This window comes from Salvelinus alpinus, chromosome 9 (assembly GCF_045679555.1).
Source record: "Salvelinus alpinus chromosome 9, SLU_Salpinus.1, whole genome shotgun sequence".
NCBI lineage: Eukaryota > Metazoa > Chordata > Actinopteri > Salmoniformes > Salmonidae > Salvelinus > Salvelinus alpinus.
Genome location: NC_092094.1, coordinates 41,551,286 through 41,575,909, shown reverse-complemented (window position 1 = coordinate 41,575,909; position 24,624 = coordinate 41,551,286). Strand labels below are relative to the sequence as shown.

Here is a 24,624-nt window from a genome sequence, read left to right as displayed (position 1 = left end):
TGAAGAGTATAGCCTACGTCTGCCTTTCAGTAAGCAGGAAAGGATGTTGGTGAAGTATACCCATACCAATAAAAAGGCTCATTTTAAGTTACTGTATTGGCTGATGTAACTACATGAAGTTCATGATGATCAGCTAAGATGCCATACTGTGCTTTTCTCCTGCGGGAACATTCAGAACTCACAGGCACACACACACAGAATAGCTCAATTGAATATTGTTATGTGTAAGTACTAGCTAAGTCAGCTATTCAAAGAGCCAGGTAGGTAACCATTTAGAGTAACTGATGTTCATTATTACGCAGTCAATAAACACCACCAGCTGACAAAAGATCTAGCTAAGCTACAGTAACTATAGAAAGTAATGGAGAAATCTGACCTTTCTGCAGCAGGTAGCTCTCGCTGGGCAGCTTCATCTTGTAGCATGTTGAGGGAATAATTTACTTCCACTAGCTACTACTAACCAGCATGACTATAGCCAGTAACCAGTTAGGGCTAGCTAGCCAGTTAGTGGAAGCCAACTTTGTTATGTTGTTGTTGAGTTTGTTCTATTGGCATGCTAACTTCATAAAAGGTTCTGCATCTTAGCTAACATGAGTATTTTTATCTTCCTGTCACACTCACACAGTCAAATCCTTTCTTTGTACTGCCAACCTAGGCTGTAAATGACAAAACATGTCGACTTCCGATTTTCCTTTTTAAAATTATAATAATAAAAAAAAGCAGTTTTCCATTTTTCCACTCTCCGGATGTGCTCCATTCATGTTTTGTTCACATGGTCTGCATACTAACAATGTCACGCCCTGACCTTAGAGGTCCTTTTTATGTCTCTATTTTGGTTTGGTCAGGGTGTGAGTTGGGGTGGGCATTCTATGTTTTGTGTTCTATGTTTTCTATTTCTGTGTGTTTGGCCGGGTGTGGTTCTCAATCAGAGGCAGTTGTCTGTTTAGTGTTCTGTTTAAATAAAAATAACATGAACACTTACCACGCTGCACTTTGGTCCACACCTAATTCAACAGACGATCGTTACAGCCAATTTATATTTCCTATTAGATGACAAAAAATGAGTAAATGGTTGTTCCTCGTTTATTTGATTTGAATCTGAAATCAAACAACACAAACGGTTTTGTTTTTTGTTTTAACACGGACCTGATCAGCCTTTGCTGGGTCATTGAAGTTTTAGATTAGATAAGAAAAGGCGTGTCCTCAGAGAGGCAATGCATTTGCAGCATACAAACTATTAAAACTAATTGTCTTAATTTCAAAATGTGTATCTATTACATGCGTAACATTTAATTCACAATACAGTATGAAATGTGCCATGTTGAGATTATTACAGCATATCACAATTATACCATATATCACTCATTTATTATGGGTGAATGAACTGTTGCAGCACTTTTGCCCTGTTCTATCCTCCTGTTTGTGTTATTCTGAGGGCACAATGTCAACTGATTTTGATTGGGTGTCCAGGGGGTAGAATAAAAAATATATATATTAGTGTATCAAATATTGTTATGGTTATATACTAGTGGGGTTTACTTCTTGATTGTTTTGAGATTAAATGTTTTCTGAATTAAAGTTATTTCAGACTACTGCTGTTTGTCGGCCACTCCCATTGAATTTCGACACTTCACACGTCACTACTCTAAACTTGATCTGGGGGATTTTCTTTTGGTTTGATGATTATTATCTGTTGCATCCCTGCGGAGCGTTGTTTTGACCAGTTATGTTTTCATGCTGTGAAACGTGCCAGCAAAGGGATTTCTTTGTGGAGATAAATGTCTCAATTTCCTCATCAGGGGTAACATCACAGACCATGGTAAAGTTGGTTTGAGATTCGATATTCGCCAGACATCTGGACCTTCAAACTTCAATAGCTCGCGAACCTTGTCACAACACAACTGATTGGCTCAAACGCATTAAGAAGAACAAATTAACTTTTAATAAGCACACCTGTTAATTGAAATGCATTCCAGGTGACTAGCTCATGAAGCTGGTTGAGAGAATACCAAGAGTGTGTAAAGCTGTCATCAAGGCAAAGGGTGGCTACTTTGAGGAATCAAAAAATATATTTTGATTTGTTTTACAGTTTTTTGGTTACACATGATTCCATATGTGTTATTTCATAGTTTTGATGTCTTCGCTATTATTCTACAATGTAGAAAATAGTACAAATAAACAAAAACAAACATTTTGACTGGTACTGTTTGTAAATGAGATATTTCTGTTTTCAATACATTTGCAAACATTTCTAAAAACATGTTTTCAGTTTGTCATTATGGGGTATTATGTGTAGATGGGTGAGAAAAAAATAATATTTAATCCATTTTGAATTCAGGCTGTAACGCAACAATGTGGAATAAGTCAAGGGGAACTTTCTGAAGGCACTGTGTGTTACTATCCACTCAGACCCCAGTCTCACACTTCTTGTTAGAGGTTTTTGAGCATATTACTCCAGTGCCAGTCTCGCTACACTGGCCTTTTAAGGCTAGGGCTGATTTCAAGGTTTTACTGTTTACCTACAAAGCATTGCATGGACTTTCTCCTTCTTATCTCTTTGATTTGGTCCTACTGTACATAATGTATCTACATGTACGCTATGATCACAATACGCAGGCCTCCTTTTTGTCCCTATAATTTCAAAGGAAACAGCTGGAGGCAGGGCTTTCTCCTATAGAGCTCCTATTTTATGGAATGGTGTGCCGATCCATGTGAGAGAAGCAGACTCGGTCTCATCCTTTAAGTCTTTACTGAAGATGTATCTCTTCAGTAGGTCCTATGATTGAGTGGCTCAGGGGTGCAAAGGTGAAGGACATGGCACTTGCAAGAGGGGCCACCCTTTCTGTCTCTGCCTGGCCGGCTCCCCACTCTCTCCTGGGACTCTCTGCCTCTGACCCTATTACGGAGGCTGAGTCACTGGCCTGCAGGCGCTCTCCCATGCCGTTCCTATGAGGGCACATCAGATCATGCCAGGCTTTGTTCACTATACTCGACTACCTTGGGTGGGTTGAGTCACTGACGTAATCTTCCTGTCCTGTTTTGCGCCCCCTAGGGGTAGTGGGGTGTGGGAGATCTTCCTCGGTTATACTCAACCTTGTCTCATGGTAGTAAGTTAGTGGTCTGTTGATTTCCCTTGAGTGGTGTGGGGGCTGTGCTTTGCCAAAGATGGGGGTTGCTTATCATGCCTGATTTGCACTGTCCGGGAGTAATTTTGGAAGGGGCCACAGTGTTGGCCAATCCCCCTGTCCCCAGTGTCTATGTTGCAGTAGATAGCTTATGTGTCGGGGGATATGGTCAGTCTGTCCTATCTGGTATACTGTGTGATCTTAGGCATTCTCTCTCTCTCTCTCTCTCTCTCTCTCTCTCTCTCTCTCTCTCTCTCTCTCTCTCTCTCTCTCTCTCTCTCTCTCTCTCTCTCTCTCTCTCTCTCTCTCTCTCTCTCTCTCTCTCTCTCTCTCTCTCTCTCTCTCTCTCTCTCTCTCTCTCTCTCTCTCTCTCTCTCTCTCTCTCTCTCTCTCTCTCTCTCTCTCTCTCTCTCTCTCTCTCTGTGTGTGTGTGTGTGTGGTTTTATTGTTGTACATTTCTCGTGCTAGATAAAACTGTCTGCAAAGGTTTCTACCTCGCACCAAATGTGGTTCCCCTGTAAGGAGATGCAGAAGTAGACTGTTTTCCTAAGAGTGTACAACAATAATTCACTCTCATTTGACATTCAGTTCTTGTGTTGTGTTGTGATGAGTTCAGTGTGTTGCTTCAATTATGTAATTTGTCATAGCTGGTCAAATGTTTTGTTAAATGAAATTGAATATTTAAATCCAGTTTCTAGTGGTATATTTGTCTTTCTTTTCAAAGTTTCTAATGTGATGATAAATGTGTCCCATGATTTAACTGGCGGGAATAGACCCATCTTTGTTGACGCCAATGAACATCCTGATTTATCAAAACAATTATTGAAGGATGACTGTTTTGATAAAGTGCAAGTGTTACGAAGGGGGGGGTTCAACTGCGAGTGCTAGATCACGAAAGGAGGGGGTGCGGGGAGGGGGGATTATTTAAGATCATTTTTGAAGAGGTAGGGTTTCAGATGTTTTTTCAGAAGATGGGCAGGGACTCTGCTGTCCTAGATTAAGGGGAATGCTGGTACCACCATTGGGGTGCCAGGACAGAGAAAAGAGTTCCGGAGGAGCGGGGTGACATGGGAGAATTTCGTAAGGCTGAATACCAGGCAGGCTGCGGCCTTCTGGATAAGTTGCAGGTGTTTGATGGCACAAGCAGGGAGCCCAGCCAACAGCGAGTTGCAATAGTCCAGACGGGAGATGACAAGTGCTGCTTCCTGTATGAGGCAGGGTCGTACTCTACGGATGTTGTAGAGCATGAACTTGCAGGAGCGAGTCACTGCTTTGATGTTTGCATAGAACGACAGGGTGTTGTCCACGGTCACGCCAAGGTTCTTTGCACTCTGGCAGGGGGACACCATGGATTTGTCAACTGTGATGGAGAGCTGGCAGGCCTTCGTCTTGTTAAGGTTGAGCTTGAGGTGTTGGGCCGACATCCAAGCTGAGATATCAGCCAGGCATGCAGAGATGTGTGTCGCCACCTGGATTTCAGAAGGGGGGAAGGAGAAAAGTAGTTGAGTGTCATCCACATAGCAATGTTAGGAGAGACCATGTGTGGATATGACAGAGCTGATTGAGAGAAGAGGATAGGGCCTAGAACCGAGCCCTGGGGGACACCAGTAGTGAGAGTAGTTGGTGCAGACACAGATCCTCTCCACGTCACCTGGTAGGAGTGCCCTGCAGGGTAGGATGCAATTCAAGAGTGTCCAGAGCCTGAGGCACCCAGCCCAGAGCCTGAGGCGCCCAGCCCTAAGAGGGTGGAGAGGAGGATCTGATGGTTCACGGTGTCAAAGGCAGCAGACAGATCTAGGATGATGAGAACAGAGGAGAGAAAGTCAGCTAAGGCAGTGCGGAGAGTCTCCGTGACACAAAGGACAACAGTCTCGGTTGAGTGACCCATCTTGAAGCCTGACTGGTTAGGGTCAAGAAGATCGTTCTGAGAGAGATAGCGAGAGAGTTGGTCAGAGACAGCACGGTCAAATGTTTTGGACAGAAAATAAAGAAGGGATACCGGCCTGTAGTTTTTGACTTCAGAGGGGTCGAGTGTTGGTTTCTTGAGGAGGGGAGCGACTCTGGACATTTTGATGTCAGAGGGGATTGGCAAAAAGTGGTTGACAAAAAATAAATACAAAAAAAAGAATAGGAATCATTTTATGAGAAAAGTAAAAGGTGTGCAACCTGCCTCTCTATATAAGGAATAATGGACAGTTGAAATGAGGTTGCTTAGTCACGTGGTTGAAGAGCTATTACATTTTCAAATATTGACATACAATTGTGTAAGTGCTTTATGGGAAAACCAAATGGTGTGTAATGTGTATCCCTACCCTGTGAACAATACAACGTTGGTTTAAGGTGCCTAGATCATGTGATCTAGTAGCTATTGAAATTCTAAGTCAGGAATTTAACTTATAAATTAAGGTAAGGGGAAAACCTTTTTTTTCTTCAAAAAACCAAAGGGTGTGCAAAGTGTGTCCCTACCCTCTGAACATTCCTAAGTTGGTTTAAGGTATCTAGGTCATGTGATCAAGGAGCTATTGAATTTGAAGTATTTTTTTGTAAATATTGTTATTCTGTCTCTCACTGTTCAAATAAACCTACCATTAAAATTATAGACTGATCATTTCTTTGTCAGTGGGCAAACGTACAAAATCAGCAGGGGATCAAATACTTTTTTCCCTCACTGTACATATATTTAAAACATGTAGGAATCATTTTATGAGAAAACTAAAGGGTGTGCAACATGTCTCTCTATATAAGGAATAATGGACAGTTGAAATTAGATTGGTAAATCACATGGTTGAAAAGCTACGGAAATTCTCAATTTGTTTATATTTATATAAAATCTTGTAAGCACTTTATAGGACAACCAAAGGGTGTACAATGTGTTTCCGTAGCCTGTGAACAATACAAACTTGGTTTAAGGTGCCTAGGTCATGTGATGAAGTAGCTATTGCAATTCTAAGTAAAACATGTAATTAATAAATTAAGGTAAAGGAAAATGTAAATTAAAATCAGAAAACCAAAGAGGGTGTCCCTACCCACTGAACATTCCAAAGTTGGTTTGAGGTGTCTAGGTAATGTGATCAAGGAGCTGTTGAAATGTAATTGATTTTTATATATATATATTTTAAATGTAGGAATACTTTTATGAGAAAACTAAAGGGTATGCAACATGCCTCTCTGTATGAGGGATAATGGACAGCTGAAATGAAGTTGGTGGACAGAGAAAATGGGTTTCCAGGAGGTGGAGGAGAGGTACCTATGACGGACTGGTCCAATAATGCATTTGTTATTGGACTGCATTTCTTTGGACAAGGAGGTATATTGGGCAATCCATTTGTACTATCAAGGGCTGTGAAGAAAGCAGTGGTAAAGGTGGATTCAATCAAGGTGACTAGAAGAAGCCTTGTTTTGGTTAATTGTGTTGATGAAGAATAGAAGAAGCGTGCACTGGATCTGGCTAAATTGCCCACATCAGAAGTAACCTGTGTTGATCTTCGGAGCAGGGCGCCTGCCAAAGGAGTTATAGCTGGAGTCTCGTTAGATATAATGTAGATGACGAGTACCTTATTCAGAAAGTGGTCAGTACACGTCTCCTGACCCGTAAATGTAAGGAAGGAGAAAAGCTACTATTGTTGTTTAGGGAAATTCTACATGTGAACATGTGAAGCTTGGCTATGTGAGGTATGCTGTGAGAGTATTTGTGTCCAAACCACTACAGTGTGGGAATTGTAAAATATATGGTCATGTGTCAAATGTTTGGAGATGGGAGAAATATGGTATTGAAGAATCTTTGAATGGAAAATGTCCTGCCCTCACAGGATTCTTCTGAGCCTATGTAGGGACCTGATTATAATTTCTTATTTTTTTGTTTCAGAAAAGCAGGTTGATTTTGTTTAGTAAAAAAATAGTTTAATAGTTTGTATGATATTTTCAAAAAAATGCATCCACATTATTTTCATTTTTGGGATCCTTATTATCCACTAGCACAGTAGGTGGCATAATCCACATTCAATTGTTGCAAACAGTATTATATCATAGAAGAAGAAGAAATTAGGTTGCTAAGTCACTTGGCGTAAGAGCTCTTGAAATGTGAATATTGTGATCATGCACTTTGTTGAAGATCCCTAACTAGTTGCATTGACGGGGTGTCAGGCTGCCTACACCATTGCCATGTGATTATGACACTCGGGTCAGAATCGGGAAAATAAGACCTGTGCAATGTTATAAAACCTTTGTCCTTCACAAAAGAGTCTCAAATCTCAAGACACCTTTTCCAGGGTGGGGAACTAGTGTTGTGAGTGAATTGGAGAAATGGTACCCCGTGTGTTGACTAGCCCAGCGCTCCTCCAGCTGTGTTTGTTGTTGATTTTGGTACCATACATCAAAGGCAGAACATTTGAGAAATGTCTCCCGGGCAATACATGTCGATCAGAAAAACCTCCAGTAGTCCTAAGTAAGTGGTCACTGTTTATCCTTGATGTATAACGTTAGCTAGCTAGCTCTTCTATTTTCAACTGTTCATTATTGTGAAACAGATTGTCAGACAGCTAACAAGGCTAGTTAGGATAAACTCGTGCGTCCAAAAAAAAGAAACTCATACATCATGTTTCTCAATTTTTTATTTTTTAGATGTTCCCGAGTTGAATCGGGTATTTTTTCTTTACATAAAGGGGGTAAAACTAGCTAATATACAAATCAACTAAACTGTTGTTGGTCGATGCATGCTTAATAAGGCTACATTGTTATCTCCAACTTTACAATGTAGCATCTGTCTCCAATTGTTTCAAATGGAACTTAATTTGACTTGGACGTTTTGTTTCCCATGCGCTACAATGTATCTACAGCGACCGGTCTATCTAGCTGCTGTTACTTTGTAACAGAAATGTAACCACATTGTAGTAATTTTGTTTTCTGTCATTGGAAACAGAAAATGATCAGTCCTATCATCTTTTTAATTATATTCAGTTATACAGTTAATTATAGCAGCCTATACATTTGTATGTTTCAACAAAGGTTGTCTCACTGCCTTGTCTAGAGTATGGCAAGTTACAACATTTAACGGTACCCTAGCAGTATTTGTAAGTCTACATGCATATGATAGCAGTCAGTAAAGTTTGCCCTAGGTCAGTGTTTCTCAAACTCTGTGCACGTTTCGGTTTTTGCCCTAGTACTGCACAGCTGATGCAAATCATCAAGCTTTGATTATTTTAATCAAATAGTTCCAGAAATAGGGTTTAATGAGGGGGGCTGGTAGGAAAAGATGGGGGGGTTACACTCAGTGGTTTTTCTAGTACACTGGGCTAATAAATGGTAACTGATCACCTTTATCACACTCTTAATTGATAATGTTTTTGATTGGCCATCCAGTCTTTGATTGGCCATCCTCATCATATTGTCTTGTCCCACAGTTCCTGGGGACCTGGGGAACCAGCTGGAGGCCAAGCTGGACAAGCCCAGCGTGGTTCACTACATCTGTTACAAAAAGACTGACGTCTACTTCACATTATGGCTCAACCTGGAACTGCTGGTGCCGGTGGCCATTGACTGCTGGATTGACAACATGAGGTTAGTGCTTAGTGTTGCGTGAGGTGGAAAATAGGGTGATTGGTGCAAGGAGGGGTTGGGGGTATCTGATTTAATATGAGCTCTGTATAAAGCTACTGTCAGCATCTCTACTGGCAACTTGATATTAATAATAAAGTAATTGTAATACTTTTACGTAGCTGGCTGGGTAGGCATGAGAGAGAGGGATCTGTTTTTCTAGAGAAAGATGTTTTTCTGTAGCCTAGGTTGAATAGGTTATCTTCTGACCATTGAATAAACTGACCTTTGAATCCCCTTTGTAATCAATATGTTTTCAACAATTAGTTGGTCTCAGAGCGTATAGTTCATTTAATAGTGAAGCCATAGTTTACAACCAGTTGGTTCTCTCTTTTCTCCCCAATTAGAACTAGTTCCTCTTGAAATGCAGAAATTATACTGAAAAATCATTCAGATGGGTCGCTAACCAAGTAACTACATGTCATTGTGCTGTGGCTTTATTCCAGGAACAACTAATGAATTAAGGGAAGAAGTGAAAGTTTCCAATTCTATCCCATATCATCTTCACAATACTTAAACTGTAGACATTATATTGTAATGTCATTGTAATTAAAGGTAGACTCACCTAAATGACTGCAATGAGCAGCACTGCAGATATTGAGATGAGCGAGATGCAACACTTTGCTCTCACAGTATCTGTGCCTGTGCAAGGGTTTGCTTCATGCTATTACAGCACACTAGCCACAGGACCAAAAACAGCAGAGAAGTTGAGCCTTGCCTGTCAACGCTCTTAGTAGTTTTGGAAATTGACCCACTATGCTGTTTTTCTGCATCCACATCATATCGCCGAGTCTATCTTGAACTTTTCTAATATTCTGGGATGTCTGTCTGCATTAGACTGATTTATAACCGTACAACAAGGCAGACAGAAGCACCTCCGGGGGTAGATGTCAGAGTGCCTGGCTTTGGAAAGACCTTCCCTCTGGAATACATTGACCCTAGCAAGGGCGATGTTGGTGAGTGGACCCATCACCCTAGTGTGCCTAAAGTATCTATTCAACAGTCTCCCCAATAGTGTGCGAGTATGTCGGTTTTTGCTTGTGTGTGGGTTTAACTAAGCTACTATTGTTTTTGTTGCAGGTATGTATTTCTTCACCATAGTGCAGGCACTGGTGGATTGGGGATACACCAGAGATGACGATGTTCGAGGAGCTCCGTATGATTGGCGTAAAGCTCCAAGTAAATCAGTCTTTTCATTCTCTTACACACACATGTTAATGTAGATGCATGTCTGTCAAAGAATAATTTGTGGTCTGATGAACAGAGCTTGGTCTTTGGATGGATTGTATGTCCTTGCAAGGAGCTAGCAATGTTATTGACACCCCCTAGAACTCTCAAACTCAACTCTGGACCTCGAAGCCAGTCCCACTGCTTTTTTTCTTCATTGGTCAGGGACTCATTTAGACCTGGGACAACAGGTGGGTGCAATTAATTATCAGGTAGAACAGAGAACCAGCAGGCTCTGGATCTTGTAGGGTATAGGGATAGCCCCTTTTTCAATTTTTGCCTAAAATGACATACCCAAATCTAACTGCCTGTAGCTCAGGCCCTAAAGCAAGGATGTGCATATTCTTGGTACCATTTGAAAGGAAACACTTTGAAGTTTGTGGAAATGTGAATTGAATGTAGGAGACTACATGACATTTAGTGTGAAGTCACCCAGGTACATTTGGGCAAATTGTGAAGGAGACATTTACATTCACATTACATTTTTCTGCAAGAATATCATCAATTACTTGGACTTTGATTTAGCTTTTCCAGTATTAGTAGCCATATAAGTTCAACATTTGCAAAACACCCAGTTTTCATAAATCTCCATATTCTTAATTTTTGTCCAAAAGTTAAAGGCTTGCTGTCGCACAAGGTTAGCAGCTACATTTTGCGACAGACACAGGGCTTCCAGATACTCCTGTAAAGCCCAGCTCATTGGCTATCTAGCTAGTTTTGTTTGACCCCGATTGGTGCTAATTTGACAAAGTTAGTCGATCAAATGAAGACCCGATTGGCTCAAACACATTAAGTTAAGAAATTCCACAAATTAACTTAACAAAGCATACCTGTTCATTGAAATGCATTCCAATTAACTGGTTGAGAGAATACCAATAGTGTGCAAAGCTGTCGAAGGCCAAAGGGTGGCTACTTTGAAAAATATAAATTATATTTTGATTTGTTTAACACTTTTTTTGGGGGGGGGATTACTACATGATTCCATATGTTATTTCATAGTTTTCACTATTCTACCATGTAGAAAATAATACAAATAAAGAAACCCTTGAATGAGTAGGTGTCCAAACTTTTGACTGGTACTGTATATATTTTTGGGAATGTGGAAATGCCACTTCCATAAAAATGGTTTGGTCCGGTACATTACAGCACTTGTAGGGGTTGTAGAGCAAAACGGAGAACATCGTGTTTGTGAGTCATCTTGCCATAAGAGGGGTCATATTAGTTTGTATCCCAAACTGTTCGGACACTACAGATGTTTTTCGGGATGTCACCTGGTCTGACAAACACCGCTGTAGCTCTTCCATCGCAGATGCGTTAGGCTGACATATGTAGCTTAAAACAGACAGATTTTTTTATTTGAAATATTACGCTAATTAGATTTTCGACTATAGGTTGATAGTGTTCGTTGTCAAGTTGTTTTTAGCCTTCTATTGTAAGATTTATTACCTAACTTCGGTCCAGTCATTATGAGTGACATTTAAGGGGAAAAATGGGTGTTAAGACCATAATTATGGTGTATTGAATATATACTGAACTAAAATATAAATGCAACAATTTTCCCATGACTTTACTGAGTTACAGTTCATATAAGGAAATCAGTCAATCTATGGATTTAACATGACTGGGCAGGGGCACAGCCATTTCGGAGCAAGGCCTACCCACTGGGGAGCCAGGCCCAGCCAATCAGAATTTTTCCCTACAAAAAGGCTTTATTACAGACAGAAATACTCTTCAGTTTCATCAGCTGTCCATGTGGCTAGTCTCAGACGATCCCACAGGTAAAGAAGCCAGATGTGGAGGTCCTGGGCTGGCTTGGTTACGTGGTCTGCGGTTGTTTGGCCGGTTGGACATATTGCAAAATTCTCTAAAACAACGTTGGCGGGGACTTATGGTAGAGAAATTAACATTAAATTCTCTGGCAACAGCTCTGGTGGACATTCCTGCAGTCATCATGCCAATTGCACACTCCCTCAACTTGAGATTTTAGTGGCCTTTTATTGTCCCCAGCAGAAGGTGCACCTGTGTAATGATCATGCTGTTTAATCAGTTTCTTGTTATGCCACACCTGTCAGGTGGATGGATTATCTTGGCAAAGGATAAATGCTCACTAAAAGGGATGTAAACAAATTTGAGAGAAATAAGCTCTTTGTGCATATGCAACATTTCTGTGATCTTTTATTTCAGGTCATGAAACATGGAACCAACACTTTACATGTTGCGTTTTATATTTTTGTTCAGTATATATTAGTATAACTATTTATTCTCAGTAGTTTGGAATGATCAGTCTCGTGCATGTTTCCCCGTTTTTAACAGATGAGAACAAAGCCTACTTTTTGAGACTGCAACATATGATTGAGGAGATGGCCGTGAAGGCTAGGGGTCCGGTTGTCCTGATGGCCCACAGCATGGGGAACATGTACACCCTGTATTTCCTGAACCATCAGCCCCAGGCCTGGAAAGATCGCTACATCAAGACCTTTGTGTCCCTGGGTGCACCTTGGGCTGGTGTGGCTAAAACCCTGAGAGTTGTGGCTTCTGGTAAGCATTTGCATATGCTTTTCTGCATGAATTACATAGGTGTCAGAACCACAATAGTAAAGTTACCGTGGGCTGCATACTATTTGTAATGTTTAGCAACCATGTATTTTATATCTACACTATTGCATTGGTTTATGTCTCTTTCCTTGCAGGTGATAATAACCATATCCCAGTCATCAGTTCACTAAAGATCCGCTCACAGCAGCGCACTGCAGTCTCAACCACATGGCTGTTACCATACGCACATTCCTGGCCTGCTGACAAGGTGCTAGTCCAAACAACCACCACCAACTACACAGTGAAGGACTACCAACGCTTCTTCAAGGATATCGACTTTGAAGATGGCTGGGAGATGCGTCAAGACACTGAACCACTGGTCAATGCACTGGAGCCCCCTGGGGTAGCCATACACTGTCTTTATGGCAGCGGAGTGCCCACAGCGGAGGGTTTTCTCTACACCAACTCTACTGATACAGACCCCACTCTGATTCTCGGAGATGGGGATGGGACGGTCAACCTGCTGAGTGCCACCCAGTGCAAGCGTTGGATAGGCCACCAGACTCAGCCTGTCCATATGCTTGAACTGGAGGGGAATGAGCATGTGGCCATGTTGCTCAACTTTACCACAGTAAGCTACATCAAGACTGTGCTCTTGGGCCCTTGAGTGACCTTAACTATTGCCCCTCGGCTTGCTGTCTTAAGTGACAAATTCACAAAGATGAAGAACGGGGATAGTACAAAGAGAACTGATAGGCATTTGGACACATGACGGTCTCAGAGCCTGAGGAGGAATTGATGACGGCACTGAAAATGTTTTATTTTATTTTAAATTATCCCCTCAGACGATTGCTGTTTTTCCAAATTTTTACTATGTTAATTGATCATATTTGTAAAGGTCTTTCCCAATTAACTCAGATTACCAGGTTGTTTCCTGTTGTGCTGAACCAAAAACAGTTTACTAGGTGAATTAGCAGTATGTCCAATATTGAGCTGTGATGAATAAAATCAGGGTCTTGTCGAGGCTGGATTGCTTACAGGACAGGGAGACGTGGTCTGATCAGCTTGATTGTAACTATGCCATTGCGCTATGGTTGGACTTGAACAATATATTGCTGGAACTATCATGATCTGTGTGTTGTGACGATTAAGTAAAATATAATGTTAAACATTGCATTAAGCCGGCCTTCTGTTTGAGCTCTTATTAAAGTAAGGGGTGACACTATTAGCCTCATCATAGGTTCCTCTTCCCTAGTCTCTTCTCACATCTGCTGTGGAGCGTGCCTGCAGAGCGCCTAGTCTGGCAAAAACAAACTACCTCTTCCCCTTGGTCTTAACACGTCTACTTTCATGGATCAAACAGGATCTACCATATGAACATGCAACACTTAAATCAGGGTTTCTGTACTCATCGCGTCTGGATTGTAATTTTTGGATTATTCCATCTCTTATATAAAAGGTTAATGGGTCTATCCTACTAGTTCACATCAAGTCGAGCTCTTTTTAAAGAATGGATTAAGGGCTATAAAGACTAATGGAACAGATTAAAGCTTTAGTTGACAACGGTTTCATAGGTCACATTTTACCTTGGTCAATAAGATAATTTGAAATACTCTTAATCTCGGGTCAGTGTCTTGTCATACAGGAACTGTAGCAGTAATGCTTGAACACGTTATCAAAACAAGCCTCACGTATGAAGCTGTGCGCAATCTTCAAAGGAAGTTGCTTGATAAATATCGCATCACTGCCGTTTTCTAGATTGAATCAAATAACCTTTCACTCATTTAAAAAAAAAAATGTACTTTTGATTGTCACATTTTACTGTTGAGGTATCCTAACATTACAGTTGAGCAGCCTGAATGAGAACTGGTTTCGTCAGTGTAGTGGAATGGAAAAGGTCTTGTTCCCAGCCTTACAGCGCAGCTCTTGACAGTCCAGTCTCAAGAGGAAGGGTCCATCCTCATGGGAGTCAACCAGACCCTGATGGGCGAGAGAACACACAAGGGGTGCATTCAGTTATATTGAGCGTTTACTACGTGGCGTAACAGCTTGTACTGAATGACACATTTCCCCAAAACGTTCAACATTCTTAGACTACGTTTGGTGGGTGTGCCTTGAAGCAATGAGTGATGTATTTAACAGATTCTTACATACGACGGCTGGGATTAAAAATAAAATAGGACAAGACACCACAACACTACATAAAAAGAGACCTAACATGCTGACCGGACACATCGCAAAATAAATTTAGAAATCCATGTTATTCAATTATTGCACCCACTGCTTGAGAGTCTGCGATGCCAAGGACTAAAATAGAACTCCTTTCAATTTCTGACAGATCGCGCTGAAAGTCCTGCCTCACCCATCTCCTCATTGGTTATACCCACGTGGGTGATTGAAAGACGAATTGTTTTGCCGGTCGTCGTGGTAATTTTATGAAAGTTTAGATGAAAAAGCCTGGAAGGAGGAGAGATGACTAGAAACGATTCGGTTGGCCGTTTTATGTGTGGATTAATTGTCGGAGTAGAGGACCTTGTTATTTTACCTGAAATGCACAACTCAATGTTTATATCCCAGGACAAATTTGCTAGCAACAGCAAGCTAGCTAAATAGGACAAATTAGCTAGCAAATGCAAGCTAACTAGCTAAATTGCCATACATGTTTAATGCTTTTCGACCTGTCCCCAAATTAATGTCATTGGTTCAGAGTTTGTTTTGATATTTTAACCTGCGTGTCGTGGTCGCGTTTGGTGTAGGGGATAAAATAAATGTATGCACAATAGCGCACGCGCGCAGCTGATTTGGGTTCCGTGTAAGATGACAACATAGCATGGCAGCAGCACATGGTAGCAACACAAAAGATGGTACAAACATTATTGGGCAAAGACAATGGCACAAAAACAATGCATCAAGCGAAGCAGCAACAACTTTCAGTAAGTGTCCATGAGTGAGTCTTTGAATGAAGGGATGGAGATAAAAAACTGCCCATTGAGTGTTTTATGCAGCTCGTTCCAGTCGCTAGCTGCAGCGAGCTGAAAAGAGGCGCAACCCAGGGATGTGTGTGCTTTGGGGACCTTTAACAGAATGTGACTGGCAGAATGGGTGTTGTATGTGGAGGATGAGAGCTGCAGTAAGTATCTCAGATAGGGGGGAGCGAGGCTTATGAGGGTTTTATAAATAAGCATCAACAAGTGGGTCTTGCGACGGATATACAGAGATGGAAAATTTACAGAGTAGTATATAGTGCAGTGATGTGTCCTATAAAGGAGCATTGGTGGCAAATCTGATGGCCGAATGGTAAAGAACATCTAGCCGCTCGAGAGCACCCTTACCTGCCAATCTACAAATTACGTCTCCGTAATCTAGCATGGGTAGGATGGTCATCTGAATCAGGGTTAGCTTGGCAGCTGGGATGAAAGAGGAGCGATTACAATAGAAGAAACCAAGTCTAGATTTAACCTTAGCCTGCAGCTTTGATATGTGCTGAAAGAAGGACAGTGTACCGTCTAGCCATTCTCCCAAGTACTTGTATGAGGTAAACCCTCAGCGGTAGTAATCACACCTTTATTTTGGAGGTGTTCAGAACAAGGATATGGGCAGAGAAAGCTTGTTGGACATTAAGAAAGATTTGTAGAGGACTTAACACAATCTGGGGAGGGGCCAGCTGAGTATAAGACTATCATCTGCATATACAGTGGCTTGCGAAAGTATTCATCCCCCTTGGCATTTTTCCTATTTTGTTGCCTTACAACCTGGAATTAAAATAGATGTTTTGGGGGTTTGTTTCATTTGATTTACACATGCCTACCACTTTGAAGATGCAAAATATTTTTTCTTGTCAAACAAACAAGACAAAAAAACAAAACTTGAGCGTGCATAACTATTCACCCCCCCCCAATGTCAATACTTTGTAGAGCCACCTTTTGCAGCAATTACAGCTGCAAATCTCTTGGTGTGTCTCTATAAACTTCGCACATCTAGCCACTGGGACTTTTGCCCATTCTTCAAGACAAAACTGCTGGATGGGATGGGTTCCACTGTCCGTTCCACTGGTGTACAACAATCTTTAAGTCATACCACAGATTCTCAATTAGATTGAGGCCTGCGCTTTGACTAGGCCATTCCAAGACATTTAAATGTTTTCCCTTAAACCACTCGAGTGTTGCTTTAGCAGTATGCTTAGGGTCATTGTTCTGCTGGAAGGTGAACAGCCGTCCCAGTCTCAAATCTCTGGAAGATTGAAACAGGATTCCCTCAAGAATTTCCCTGTATTTAGCGGCATCCATCATTTCTTAAATCCTGACCAGTTTCCCAGTCCCTGCCAATGACAAACATCCCCACAGCATGATGCCACCACCACCATGCTTTACTGTGGGGATGGTGTTCTCGGGGTGATGAGAGGTGTTGGGTTTGCTCCAGACTTAGCGTTTTCCTTGATGGCCAAAAAGCTTAATTTTAGTCTCATCTGACCAGAGTACTTTCTTCCATATGTTTGGGGAGTCTCCCACATGCCTTTTGGCAAACACCAAACATGTTTGCTTATTTTTTTCTTTAAGTAATGGCTTTTTTTCTAGCCACTCTTCCGTAAAGCCCAGCTCTGTGGAGTGTACGGCTTAAAGTGGTCCTATGGACAGATACTCCAATCTCCGTTGTGGAGCTTTGCAGCTTCTTCAGGGTTATCTTTGGTCTCTTTTTTGCCTCTCTGATTAATGCCATCCTTGCCTGGTCCGTGAGTTTGGGTGGGCGTCCCTCTCTTGTCAGGTTTGTTGTGGTGCCATATTATTTCCATTTTTTAATAATGGACTTAATGGTGCTCCGTGGGATGTTCAAAGTTTCTGATATTTTTTAGAACCCAACCCTGATCTGTACTTCTCCACAACTTTGTCCCTGACCTGTTTGGAGAGCTCCTTGGTCTTCATGGTGCCCCTTGCTTAATGGTGTTGCAGACTCTGGGGCCTTTCAGAACAGGTGTATATATACTGAGATCATGTGACAGATCATGTGACACTTAGATTGCACACAGGTGGACTTTATTTAACTAATTATATGACTTCTGAAGGTAACTGGTTGCACCATATCTTATTTAGGGGCTTCATAGCAAAGTGGGTGAAAACATATGCACGCATCACTTTCCCATTTTTTCCCCCACCAGAATTTTTAAAAACATCATTTTTTTCACTTCACCAATTTGGACTATTTTGTGTATGTCCATTATATGAAATCCAAATAAAAATATATTTAAATTACAGGTTGTAATGCAACAAAATAGGAAAAACAACAAGGGGGATGAATACTTTTGCAAGGCACTGTGCATGGATGGGAGAGCTTCCTACTGCCTGAGCGATGTTGTTGTTGTAAATTGAGAAGAGCATGGGGCCTAGGATCGAGCCTTGGGGTACTCCCTCGGTGACAGGCAGTGGCTGAGACAGCAGATGTTCTGACTTTATACGCTTCATTCTTTGAGAGAGGTAGTTAGCAAACCAGGCCAAAGGCCCCTCAGACACCAATACTCCTTAGTTGGCTCACAAGAATGGAATGGTCTACCGTATCAAAAGCGTCGGCCAAGTCAATAAAAATAGCAGCACAACATTGCTTAGAATCAAGGGCAATGGTGACATAATTTAGGACCTCTAAGGTTGCAGTGACACATCCATAACCTGAGCAGAAACCAGATTGCATACCAGAGAGAATACTATAGACATCAAGAAAGCCAGTCAGTTGATTATTGACAAGTTTTTCCTAACACTTTTGATAAACAGGGCAAAATAGAAATTGGCCTATAACAGTTAGGGGTAGATCAAGCTGATCCTTTAAATGAAAGACACACTGTGGCTGCCTTCCAAGCAATAGGAACCTCCCCAGAGAGGAGAGGCAGGTTAAAAAGGTCAGAGATAGGCTTGGCGATGATAGGGGCTGCAACCTTAAAGAAGAAATGATCTAAACAATCTGAACCAGATGTTTTTTTGGGGTCAAGTTTAAGGAGCTCCTTTAGCACCTCGGACTCAGTGACCGCCTGCAAGGAGAAACTTTGTAGCAGGGGAAAAAGAGGGAGGAGCATCGGCCTAGTCGCATTAGAAGGGATGGGAGATGAGGAAATGTTGGACGGGCAAGGAGGCATGGCCGTTTTCCAGAACTTCTTGGGGTTAGACCCATAGAGAGAGAACTGCTCCTTAAAGTAACTAACTTTGGCCTTCCCGGATAGCCCGAGTGCACTTATTTCTCATTTGCCTGAACGAGAGCCAGTCAGCCTGAGTATGCGTGTGCCGAGCCTTTCGCCAAATGGAATTCTTGAGGTGGAGTAAATCTACCAGATCACGGTCGAACGAGGGACCGAACCTGTTTTTAATTCTCATTTTCTTTATGGGGGCATGTTTGTTAACAATACCACTGAAATATCAAAAAAGAAAGTCCAAGTGTCTTCCATAGAGGGGATCAAGCTGATTTTATACCAATTTAGAGGCCAGGTAATGAAGGAAGGCTTGCTCATTCAAGTTTTTTGAAATCAGGACAGGTCATTTCACTGAGCAGCCATTACGAACACAGGCTGGAAAACAGTGATCACTAAGGTCATTACAGAACACCAGACTGATTCCTATCAGGATTATTTGTGAGGATAACATCAAGGAGAGTAGACTTTTCTGGGTGTTTGGAGGCATACCTTGTGGGATTGGTAATAGTCTGAGAAAGATTTACGGAGTCCCATTGCTTTAGGACTTGGTCAGGTGGTTTAAGCCTGTCCCAGTTTAGGTCACCTAGCAGGACACATTCAGACTTAGTGTAAGGGGCCAGGAGAGAGCTACGGGCATTTAGGGTACAGGCCGGTGCTGATGGTGGACGATAACACCCAGCAACAGTCAACAAAGAGCTATTTGAAAGTTAAATGCTTAAAACCAGCAAATCAAAATTGTTTGGGGACAGACTTGGTGGAGACAACCGAGTACTGAAGGTGATCCTTGGTAAAGATTGCCACTCCACCACCTTTGGAAGATCAAATCAAATGTATGTATATAGCCCTTCTTACATCAGCTGATATCTCAAAGTGCTGTACAGAAACCCAGCCTAAAACCCCACAAACAGCAAGCAATGCAGGTGTAGAAGCACGGTGGCTAGGAAAAACTCCCTAGAAAGGCCAAAACCTAGGAAGAAACCTAGAGCGGAACCAGGCTATGAGGGGTGGCCAGTCCTCTTCTGGCTGTTTCCCGGGTGGAGATAACAGAACATGGCCAAGATGTTCAAATGTTCATAAATGCTCAGCATGGTCAAATAATAATAATCTGTCACAAATAATGAAGATCTGTCTCGCCGAAAAAGGTTGTAACCAGAAAGGTTAACATCAGTGTTCAAAACACTCTTTCTTAACCATGTCTCAGTAATGACCAACACATCTGGATTGGAGCTGTATTTAAAGGGCAGCGGTGTATTTTGAACCCACAACCCAACTCCTCTACGTTTTTCAAATTGTCAATCAGAACAGCACAGTTTAATTTAATGTTGCATTACGTTTTTTCGTACTGAATGCAGGCCAGGCTTTAGGCTCTGAGTGAGACACTGGGGCTGTTTCATTCCCCTGATAGGATTAGATAGCCGATGAGATCAACATGGCAGAAACTAAACGAAGTTAGCCTATGGTTTGCATCTATCAAGTCCTCTCAAAACCACAGGTGGAGGAAACAGCCATAGATGTTATTAATTGATGAGATTACCAAATTAAAAAGATACATGGACAGAATAAACATATAGGAAGAGGTCATACCTGCAACTCCTGCAGACACTCTTTGCGAATGTGTTCAGTGCAGTCACCAGCACACCAGGCCAGACTTATATGGAAGGAAGGATTCTAGAAGAAAAGTGAAAGTTCAGTATTCACTCTTCATCTTATGCAATACTGTTTATTTGTTTATCAATTCCTTGCTCAACAGTGCCACTAGTGTCTGAAACATGCTCCTGCAGTGACCAAATCCTATGTCAATGCACCTAACAGATATTTGAGAGATATTTGTGATATTTGTGAGAGAGATAGAACAGTAATGGGTTGGAAATTGATAGTGTATTTTTAATACGCTAAATTGTTTTGTGTTCAGACCTTGTAAAAAGTGTCAAGGTTGAACTCCTCCATAGTGCTGTCCACTGCTTTCACAAGCTCTAGTAGCTGAGCCTGTCCTGTGGAGACTTCCATAGCCAGGAACGTCCTGTCGGGGAGAGCAGAAGACTAGACCATAAGACTAGCTGCAAAATAAACCATTAGTCTAACCACTTTAGAATGCACTTCTTCACTCATGCTGTCAATGATTGTGATAAGAGATTCTACTGTACCTGGTTCTCTCATCATTAGAGTAGACCTTCAGCTTCTCAGCTGAACAAATGAACCTATAAACAAGATCACAATCATTTTACCTCATCCAGACTATTTAGCATAGTATTAGTTTGCTGCCTGCGTACTTCTGGTGACATGCATCCTCTAACCAAAATATAACAACGGAGAATAGTAACTCCACTTCCACATAAACAAAGGGACTAAACATAATAGTTGGGTGTACTAAGAAGAATAGCAGACCTGCTGCTATGTGTCAAGCCTGTTCTGAGGGACTGTATGAAAGGCTGGATCCAGTGATGCCTCAGAACCACTGTCTTAGATAAACTGAGGTGAAACTCATCTGTATGAGTGAGGGAGAAGCTATGGGATGCTGCTACTTCAGTCATCTCATCAAGCAGCTCCAAGAACCCTTCCTCTGGGATGTCTAAGGAGGGAAATAAGAAGAAGCGGCAGGATGTTAAAACCGACAGCAAGCAATCCTTCAAGACAAAAACATTGTGTATGTGAGTGTATGCAGCTCTGAAGATAAGGCATTTACATGGAAAGTACACGTAAGTGGCCCAGTTTCCTCTCTCGTGTTTGAAGGAGCGAATCCGTCCACCATGTTGCATGCTGTCGTCAGTCAGTGGGTCCTCATCTTCCTCTGTGAACATGTCCAGCACACTGCCAGGAACAGGCAGTCTTGACTTGGAGTCGTCTTCCTCCCTATGCATAGATACACTTACAGAGATGTGATTAAAGATATCAATCAAGGAACAAATCAACTTATAACAATGAGACATACTCGTTTGGGAGATGTCATAGGCTATTTAGCTGACGATCGAGAACAGTTGAAACAATATTTGGGAAAGGAAGTTACCTTGCATTGAGGGTGTGCTCTTCTGATTTGTGCTTCTTCCTCAATGAGTTGTCATCTTTGTGCCAACTTTGCTTCCTTTTTGTTACATCCCCTCCTAATCGTAAATGTTCGGTCTCCTCTTCAGAGCTGCTACTATAACTGACTAACATTCTTCTAAGTAAAGCTCATACATCAATCTTTATATCAAGTTTCTTGATTCGTGTCTAAAAGAAATTTAAAAAAAGAAATGTGCACAGTGAAGTTACAGAAACGTTGACTAACGAATGGCTTGCGATATTCTTCCGATAAAAACAAAGTTGTTGTGGGTAATTTATGTCCCCCTGAAACAAGAACGTTCAAATAGGTTCCATATTCAGTGACATCGTACATAATTAATTTTGACAGTAGTCTATATTTAATCATAATTTACTTAATGTTAGTATCATTTAACTAGCTACTTATGTGGAGTATTTCAAATTCAATGTGATTGTTTGTCAGAAGTGATTATTTGAAACATCCTCCCTTTATAGCAGTATGATCTTCTAGATAGCATAGCAAGGCAGCCACACACCCTTACTTAAAATCAAATAACATTATTTGTGAAAATTCACAAGTGTATTACTGTAATGCATAGTTATACTCAATGACGAAAGATAAACGCTATTCGTTGCAGGTTCCGGGTATATGTTGTGAGCATGCCAATTAAAACTTGGATCATTCATGTTCCCGTGCCTGGGCAGAATCTCTGAGGCTAGCCAGTTAGCTAGCTAACGTTTTATTCCAAATATTCTCGCCTTTTTAAACGGTAGGAGAATGGCCTTGGCCTAGCTATCACACATTGACTGGGTGTTAACTAAGTTACCCCTCTGGGCTAAATAGAATATTAGAAATGTAGTGCGGTCATTTCGAACGACACAAAAGCTCTGAATTCGTCGGCCCTGGTGTGGATCTTGTGGAAAACCCGCCGCGCCAGAGCTTCGACAGAACGAGGCTGCGGAGATGAAGGAATATATTGTACGGCCTACGAATAATTTGTCATTTCTGGCAAAATTGTCAGACGCTACAAATAACTTTCAGTGAAACGTTAAAGGTATGTTACCAGTAATACTGTCCTCAATATGTCACAAGTGTCCTGCTTCTGTAGATCAGTTAGCTAACGACGTCAATAGCCAAATATTTTCCTAGCCCAGCATTAGCAAATGCTGACTAGCTACCTCGCCATACAGATTTATGCTGCTGCAATCTGAGACAGACTGTCGCCCGCCACTGTAAAACTGATGGGCCGTATACTTTTCTCCCTTTTGTGGCAAATGGCGTAGTTAGCTAGGTTTGCGTTACTGCGCGAACACCCCCAATGGATGCGTATTGATTGTGTTCACGCTGTGGATGATTTGGATTTGCATACAACCAATACTGTAATCATGGGGGGATGGGGGTGAAGGATTTCTTCAAATGGGATGGCAGAGAAACGGATGGGTCAAATAGTCGTCACCGAAAGCCTGCCAACACAGACAGATCGTTGATCACCCCAAACCAATATGATTGACACATTCTGAAAAGGGTAGTGGCGTTCTGCTGACCAGATAGAATGTTGAAAAAATAGACTGGTACTCGGACGCACCAGTTTAGATATTGTCTGCCTCCTTATAATACGTCTGAAATGAGGGCATTTGTTTGGATGTCTTTTAGTGTGTTTGTAGTGATGGATCATTAGGCAGGTAAACGGGACTGATGTAGCTTATCCCTCTAGAGCTTTAATCTGATGGATGGATAGGGTCATTTCCGTGTAAAACCCATGAGCACCAACATGTGAAGTTTATAGGAGCATATCAAATTTGGTGTTAAACGAAAGCTAAGAGTATGTTTTGGGGAAATGGAGGCATAGATACGTTTTTCAACCATTTTCCATCCTAAAAATGTAGTTAGGAATAAGCAAAAGCTTTGGTCACACAGATAGAAAAGGGGTCTTAAAAAACATCTACTAGGAAAAAGTCTTAAAAAGGATTAGAAATACAACACATTAATGTTCAAGTAAAGGCCCATGCCAATTAATATTAACATTTAGTTTGACACAAATTATTTACCTTAAATATTGCCTAGTGTCTATTCATTCTGTTACCAAAAACCTACATACAGTTGCATTCGGAAAGTATTCAGACCCCTTGACTTTTTCCACATTTTGTTCCGTTACAGCCTTATTCTAAAATTGATGAAATTGTTTTTTCCTAATCAATCTACACACAATACCCCATAATGACATAACAAAAACAGTTTTTTAGACATTTTTGCAAATGTATTACAAATTGAAAAGGGTAATCACATTTACATAAGTATTCAGACCCTTTACTCAGTACTTTGTTGAAACACCTTTGGCAGCGATTACAGCCTCAAGTCTTCTTGGGTACAAGCTTGGCACAACTGTATTTGTGGACTTTCTCCCATTCTTCTCTGCAGATCCTCTCAAATTCTGTCAGGTTGGATGGGGAGCGTCGCTGCACAGCTATTTTCAGGTCTCTCCAGAGGGTTCAAGTGCGGGCTCTGGCTGGGCCACTCAAAGACATTCAGATATTTGTTCCGAAGGCACTCCTACATTGTCTTGGCTGTGTGCTTAGGGTCTTTGTCTTGTTGGCAGGTGAACCTTCACACCATTCTGAGGTCCTGAGTGCTCTGGAGCAGGTTTTCATCAAAGATCTCTCTGTGCTTTGCTCTGTTCACCTTTCCCGTATGGATGGTGCCAGGTTTCCTCCAGACGTGACACTTGGCTTTCAGGCCAAAGAGTTCAATCTTGGTTTAATCAGACCAGAGAATCTTGTTTCTCATGGTCTAAGTCCTTTAGGTGCCTTTTGGCAAACTCCAAGCGGGCTGTCATGTGCCTTTTACTGAGGAGTGGCTTCCGTCTGGCCACTCCATACAGGCCTGATTGGTGGAGTGCTGCAGAGATGGTTGTCCTTCTGGAAGGTTCTCCCATCTCCACAGAGGAACTCTGGAGCTCT

The 24,624-nt window shown here is 41.6% G+C and overlaps 2 protein-coding genes across 6 annotated transcripts; one reads left to right on the top strand and one right to left on the bottom strand.

Moving 5' to 3' along the window:
* The first annotated feature begins 7,238 nt into the window (after window positions 1-7,238).
* On the top strand, window positions 7,239-13,659 carry pla2g15 (phospholipase A2, group XV). The gene is made up of 6 exons (XM_071326218.1): window positions 7,239-7,569; window positions 8,525-8,681; window positions 9,555-9,673; window positions 9,798-9,896; window positions 12,258-12,482; window positions 12,635-13,659. Exons 1-6 carry the CDS (start codon window positions 7,428-7,430, stop codon window positions 13,144-13,146), a joined length of 1,254 nt encoding a protein of 417 aa, XP_071182319.1. The 5' UTR covers window positions 7,239-7,427; the 3' UTR covers window positions 13,147-13,659.
* A 359-nt stretch (window positions 13,660-14,018) lies between these two features.
* usb1 (U6 snRNA biogenesis 1) lies at window positions 14,019-22,956 on the bottom strand. Of its 5 annotated transcripts, none has more exons than XM_071326220.1 (8): window positions 22,731-22,907; window positions 21,653-21,855; window positions 21,332-21,513; window positions 21,034-21,217; window positions 20,793-20,846; window positions 20,563-20,668; window positions 20,233-20,316; window positions 14,019-14,459 (listed from the first exon to the last, which is right to left on the bottom strand). In XM_071326220.1, the coding sequence occupies exons 2-8, from the start codon at window positions 21,799-21,801 to the stop codon at window positions 14,355-14,357; spliced, it is 864 nt and encodes a 287-aa protein (XP_071182321.1). In that variant the 5' UTR covers window positions 21,802-21,855; window positions 22,731-22,907; the 3' UTR covers window positions 14,019-14,354. The 5 variants fall into 5 exon arrangements, with proteins under 5 accessions (XP_071182321.1, XP_071182320.1, XP_071182323.1 ...); XM_071326222.1 differs by having other exon boundaries at window positions 14,282-14,459; window positions 21,332-21,498; window positions 22,731-22,956; XM_071326219.1 differs by lacking the exon at window positions 22,731-22,907 and having other exon boundaries at window positions 21,653-21,959.
* Window positions 22,957-24,624: the final 1,668 nt, after the last annotated feature.

Coding starts and splice junctions, on each gene's coding strand:
- pla2g15 (XM_071326218.1), top strand. CDS start 7,428: ATGGTACCCCGTGTGTTGACTAGCCCAGCGCTCCTCCAGCTGTGTTTG. Junction 7,570..8,524: donor AAAACCTCCAGTAGTCCTAA/GTAAGTGGTCAC, acceptor CTTGTCCCACAG/TTCCTGGGGACCTGGGGAAC. Junction 9,674..9,797: donor CCCTAGCAAGGGCGATGTTG/GTGAGTGGACCC, acceptor TTTTTGTTGCAG/GTATGTATTTCTTCACCATA.
- usb1 (XM_071326220.1), bottom strand. CDS start 21,801: ATGTTAGTCAGTTATAGTAGCAGCTCTGAAGAGGAGACCGAACATTTA. Junction 21,514..21,652: donor GAGCACACCCTCAATGCAAG/GTAACTTCCTTT, acceptor CATCTCTGTAAG/TGTATCTATGCATAGGGAGG. Junction 21,218..21,331: donor CACTTACGTGTACTTTCCAT/GTAAATGCCTTA, acceptor TTCCCTCCTTAG/ACATCCCAGAGGAAGGGTTC.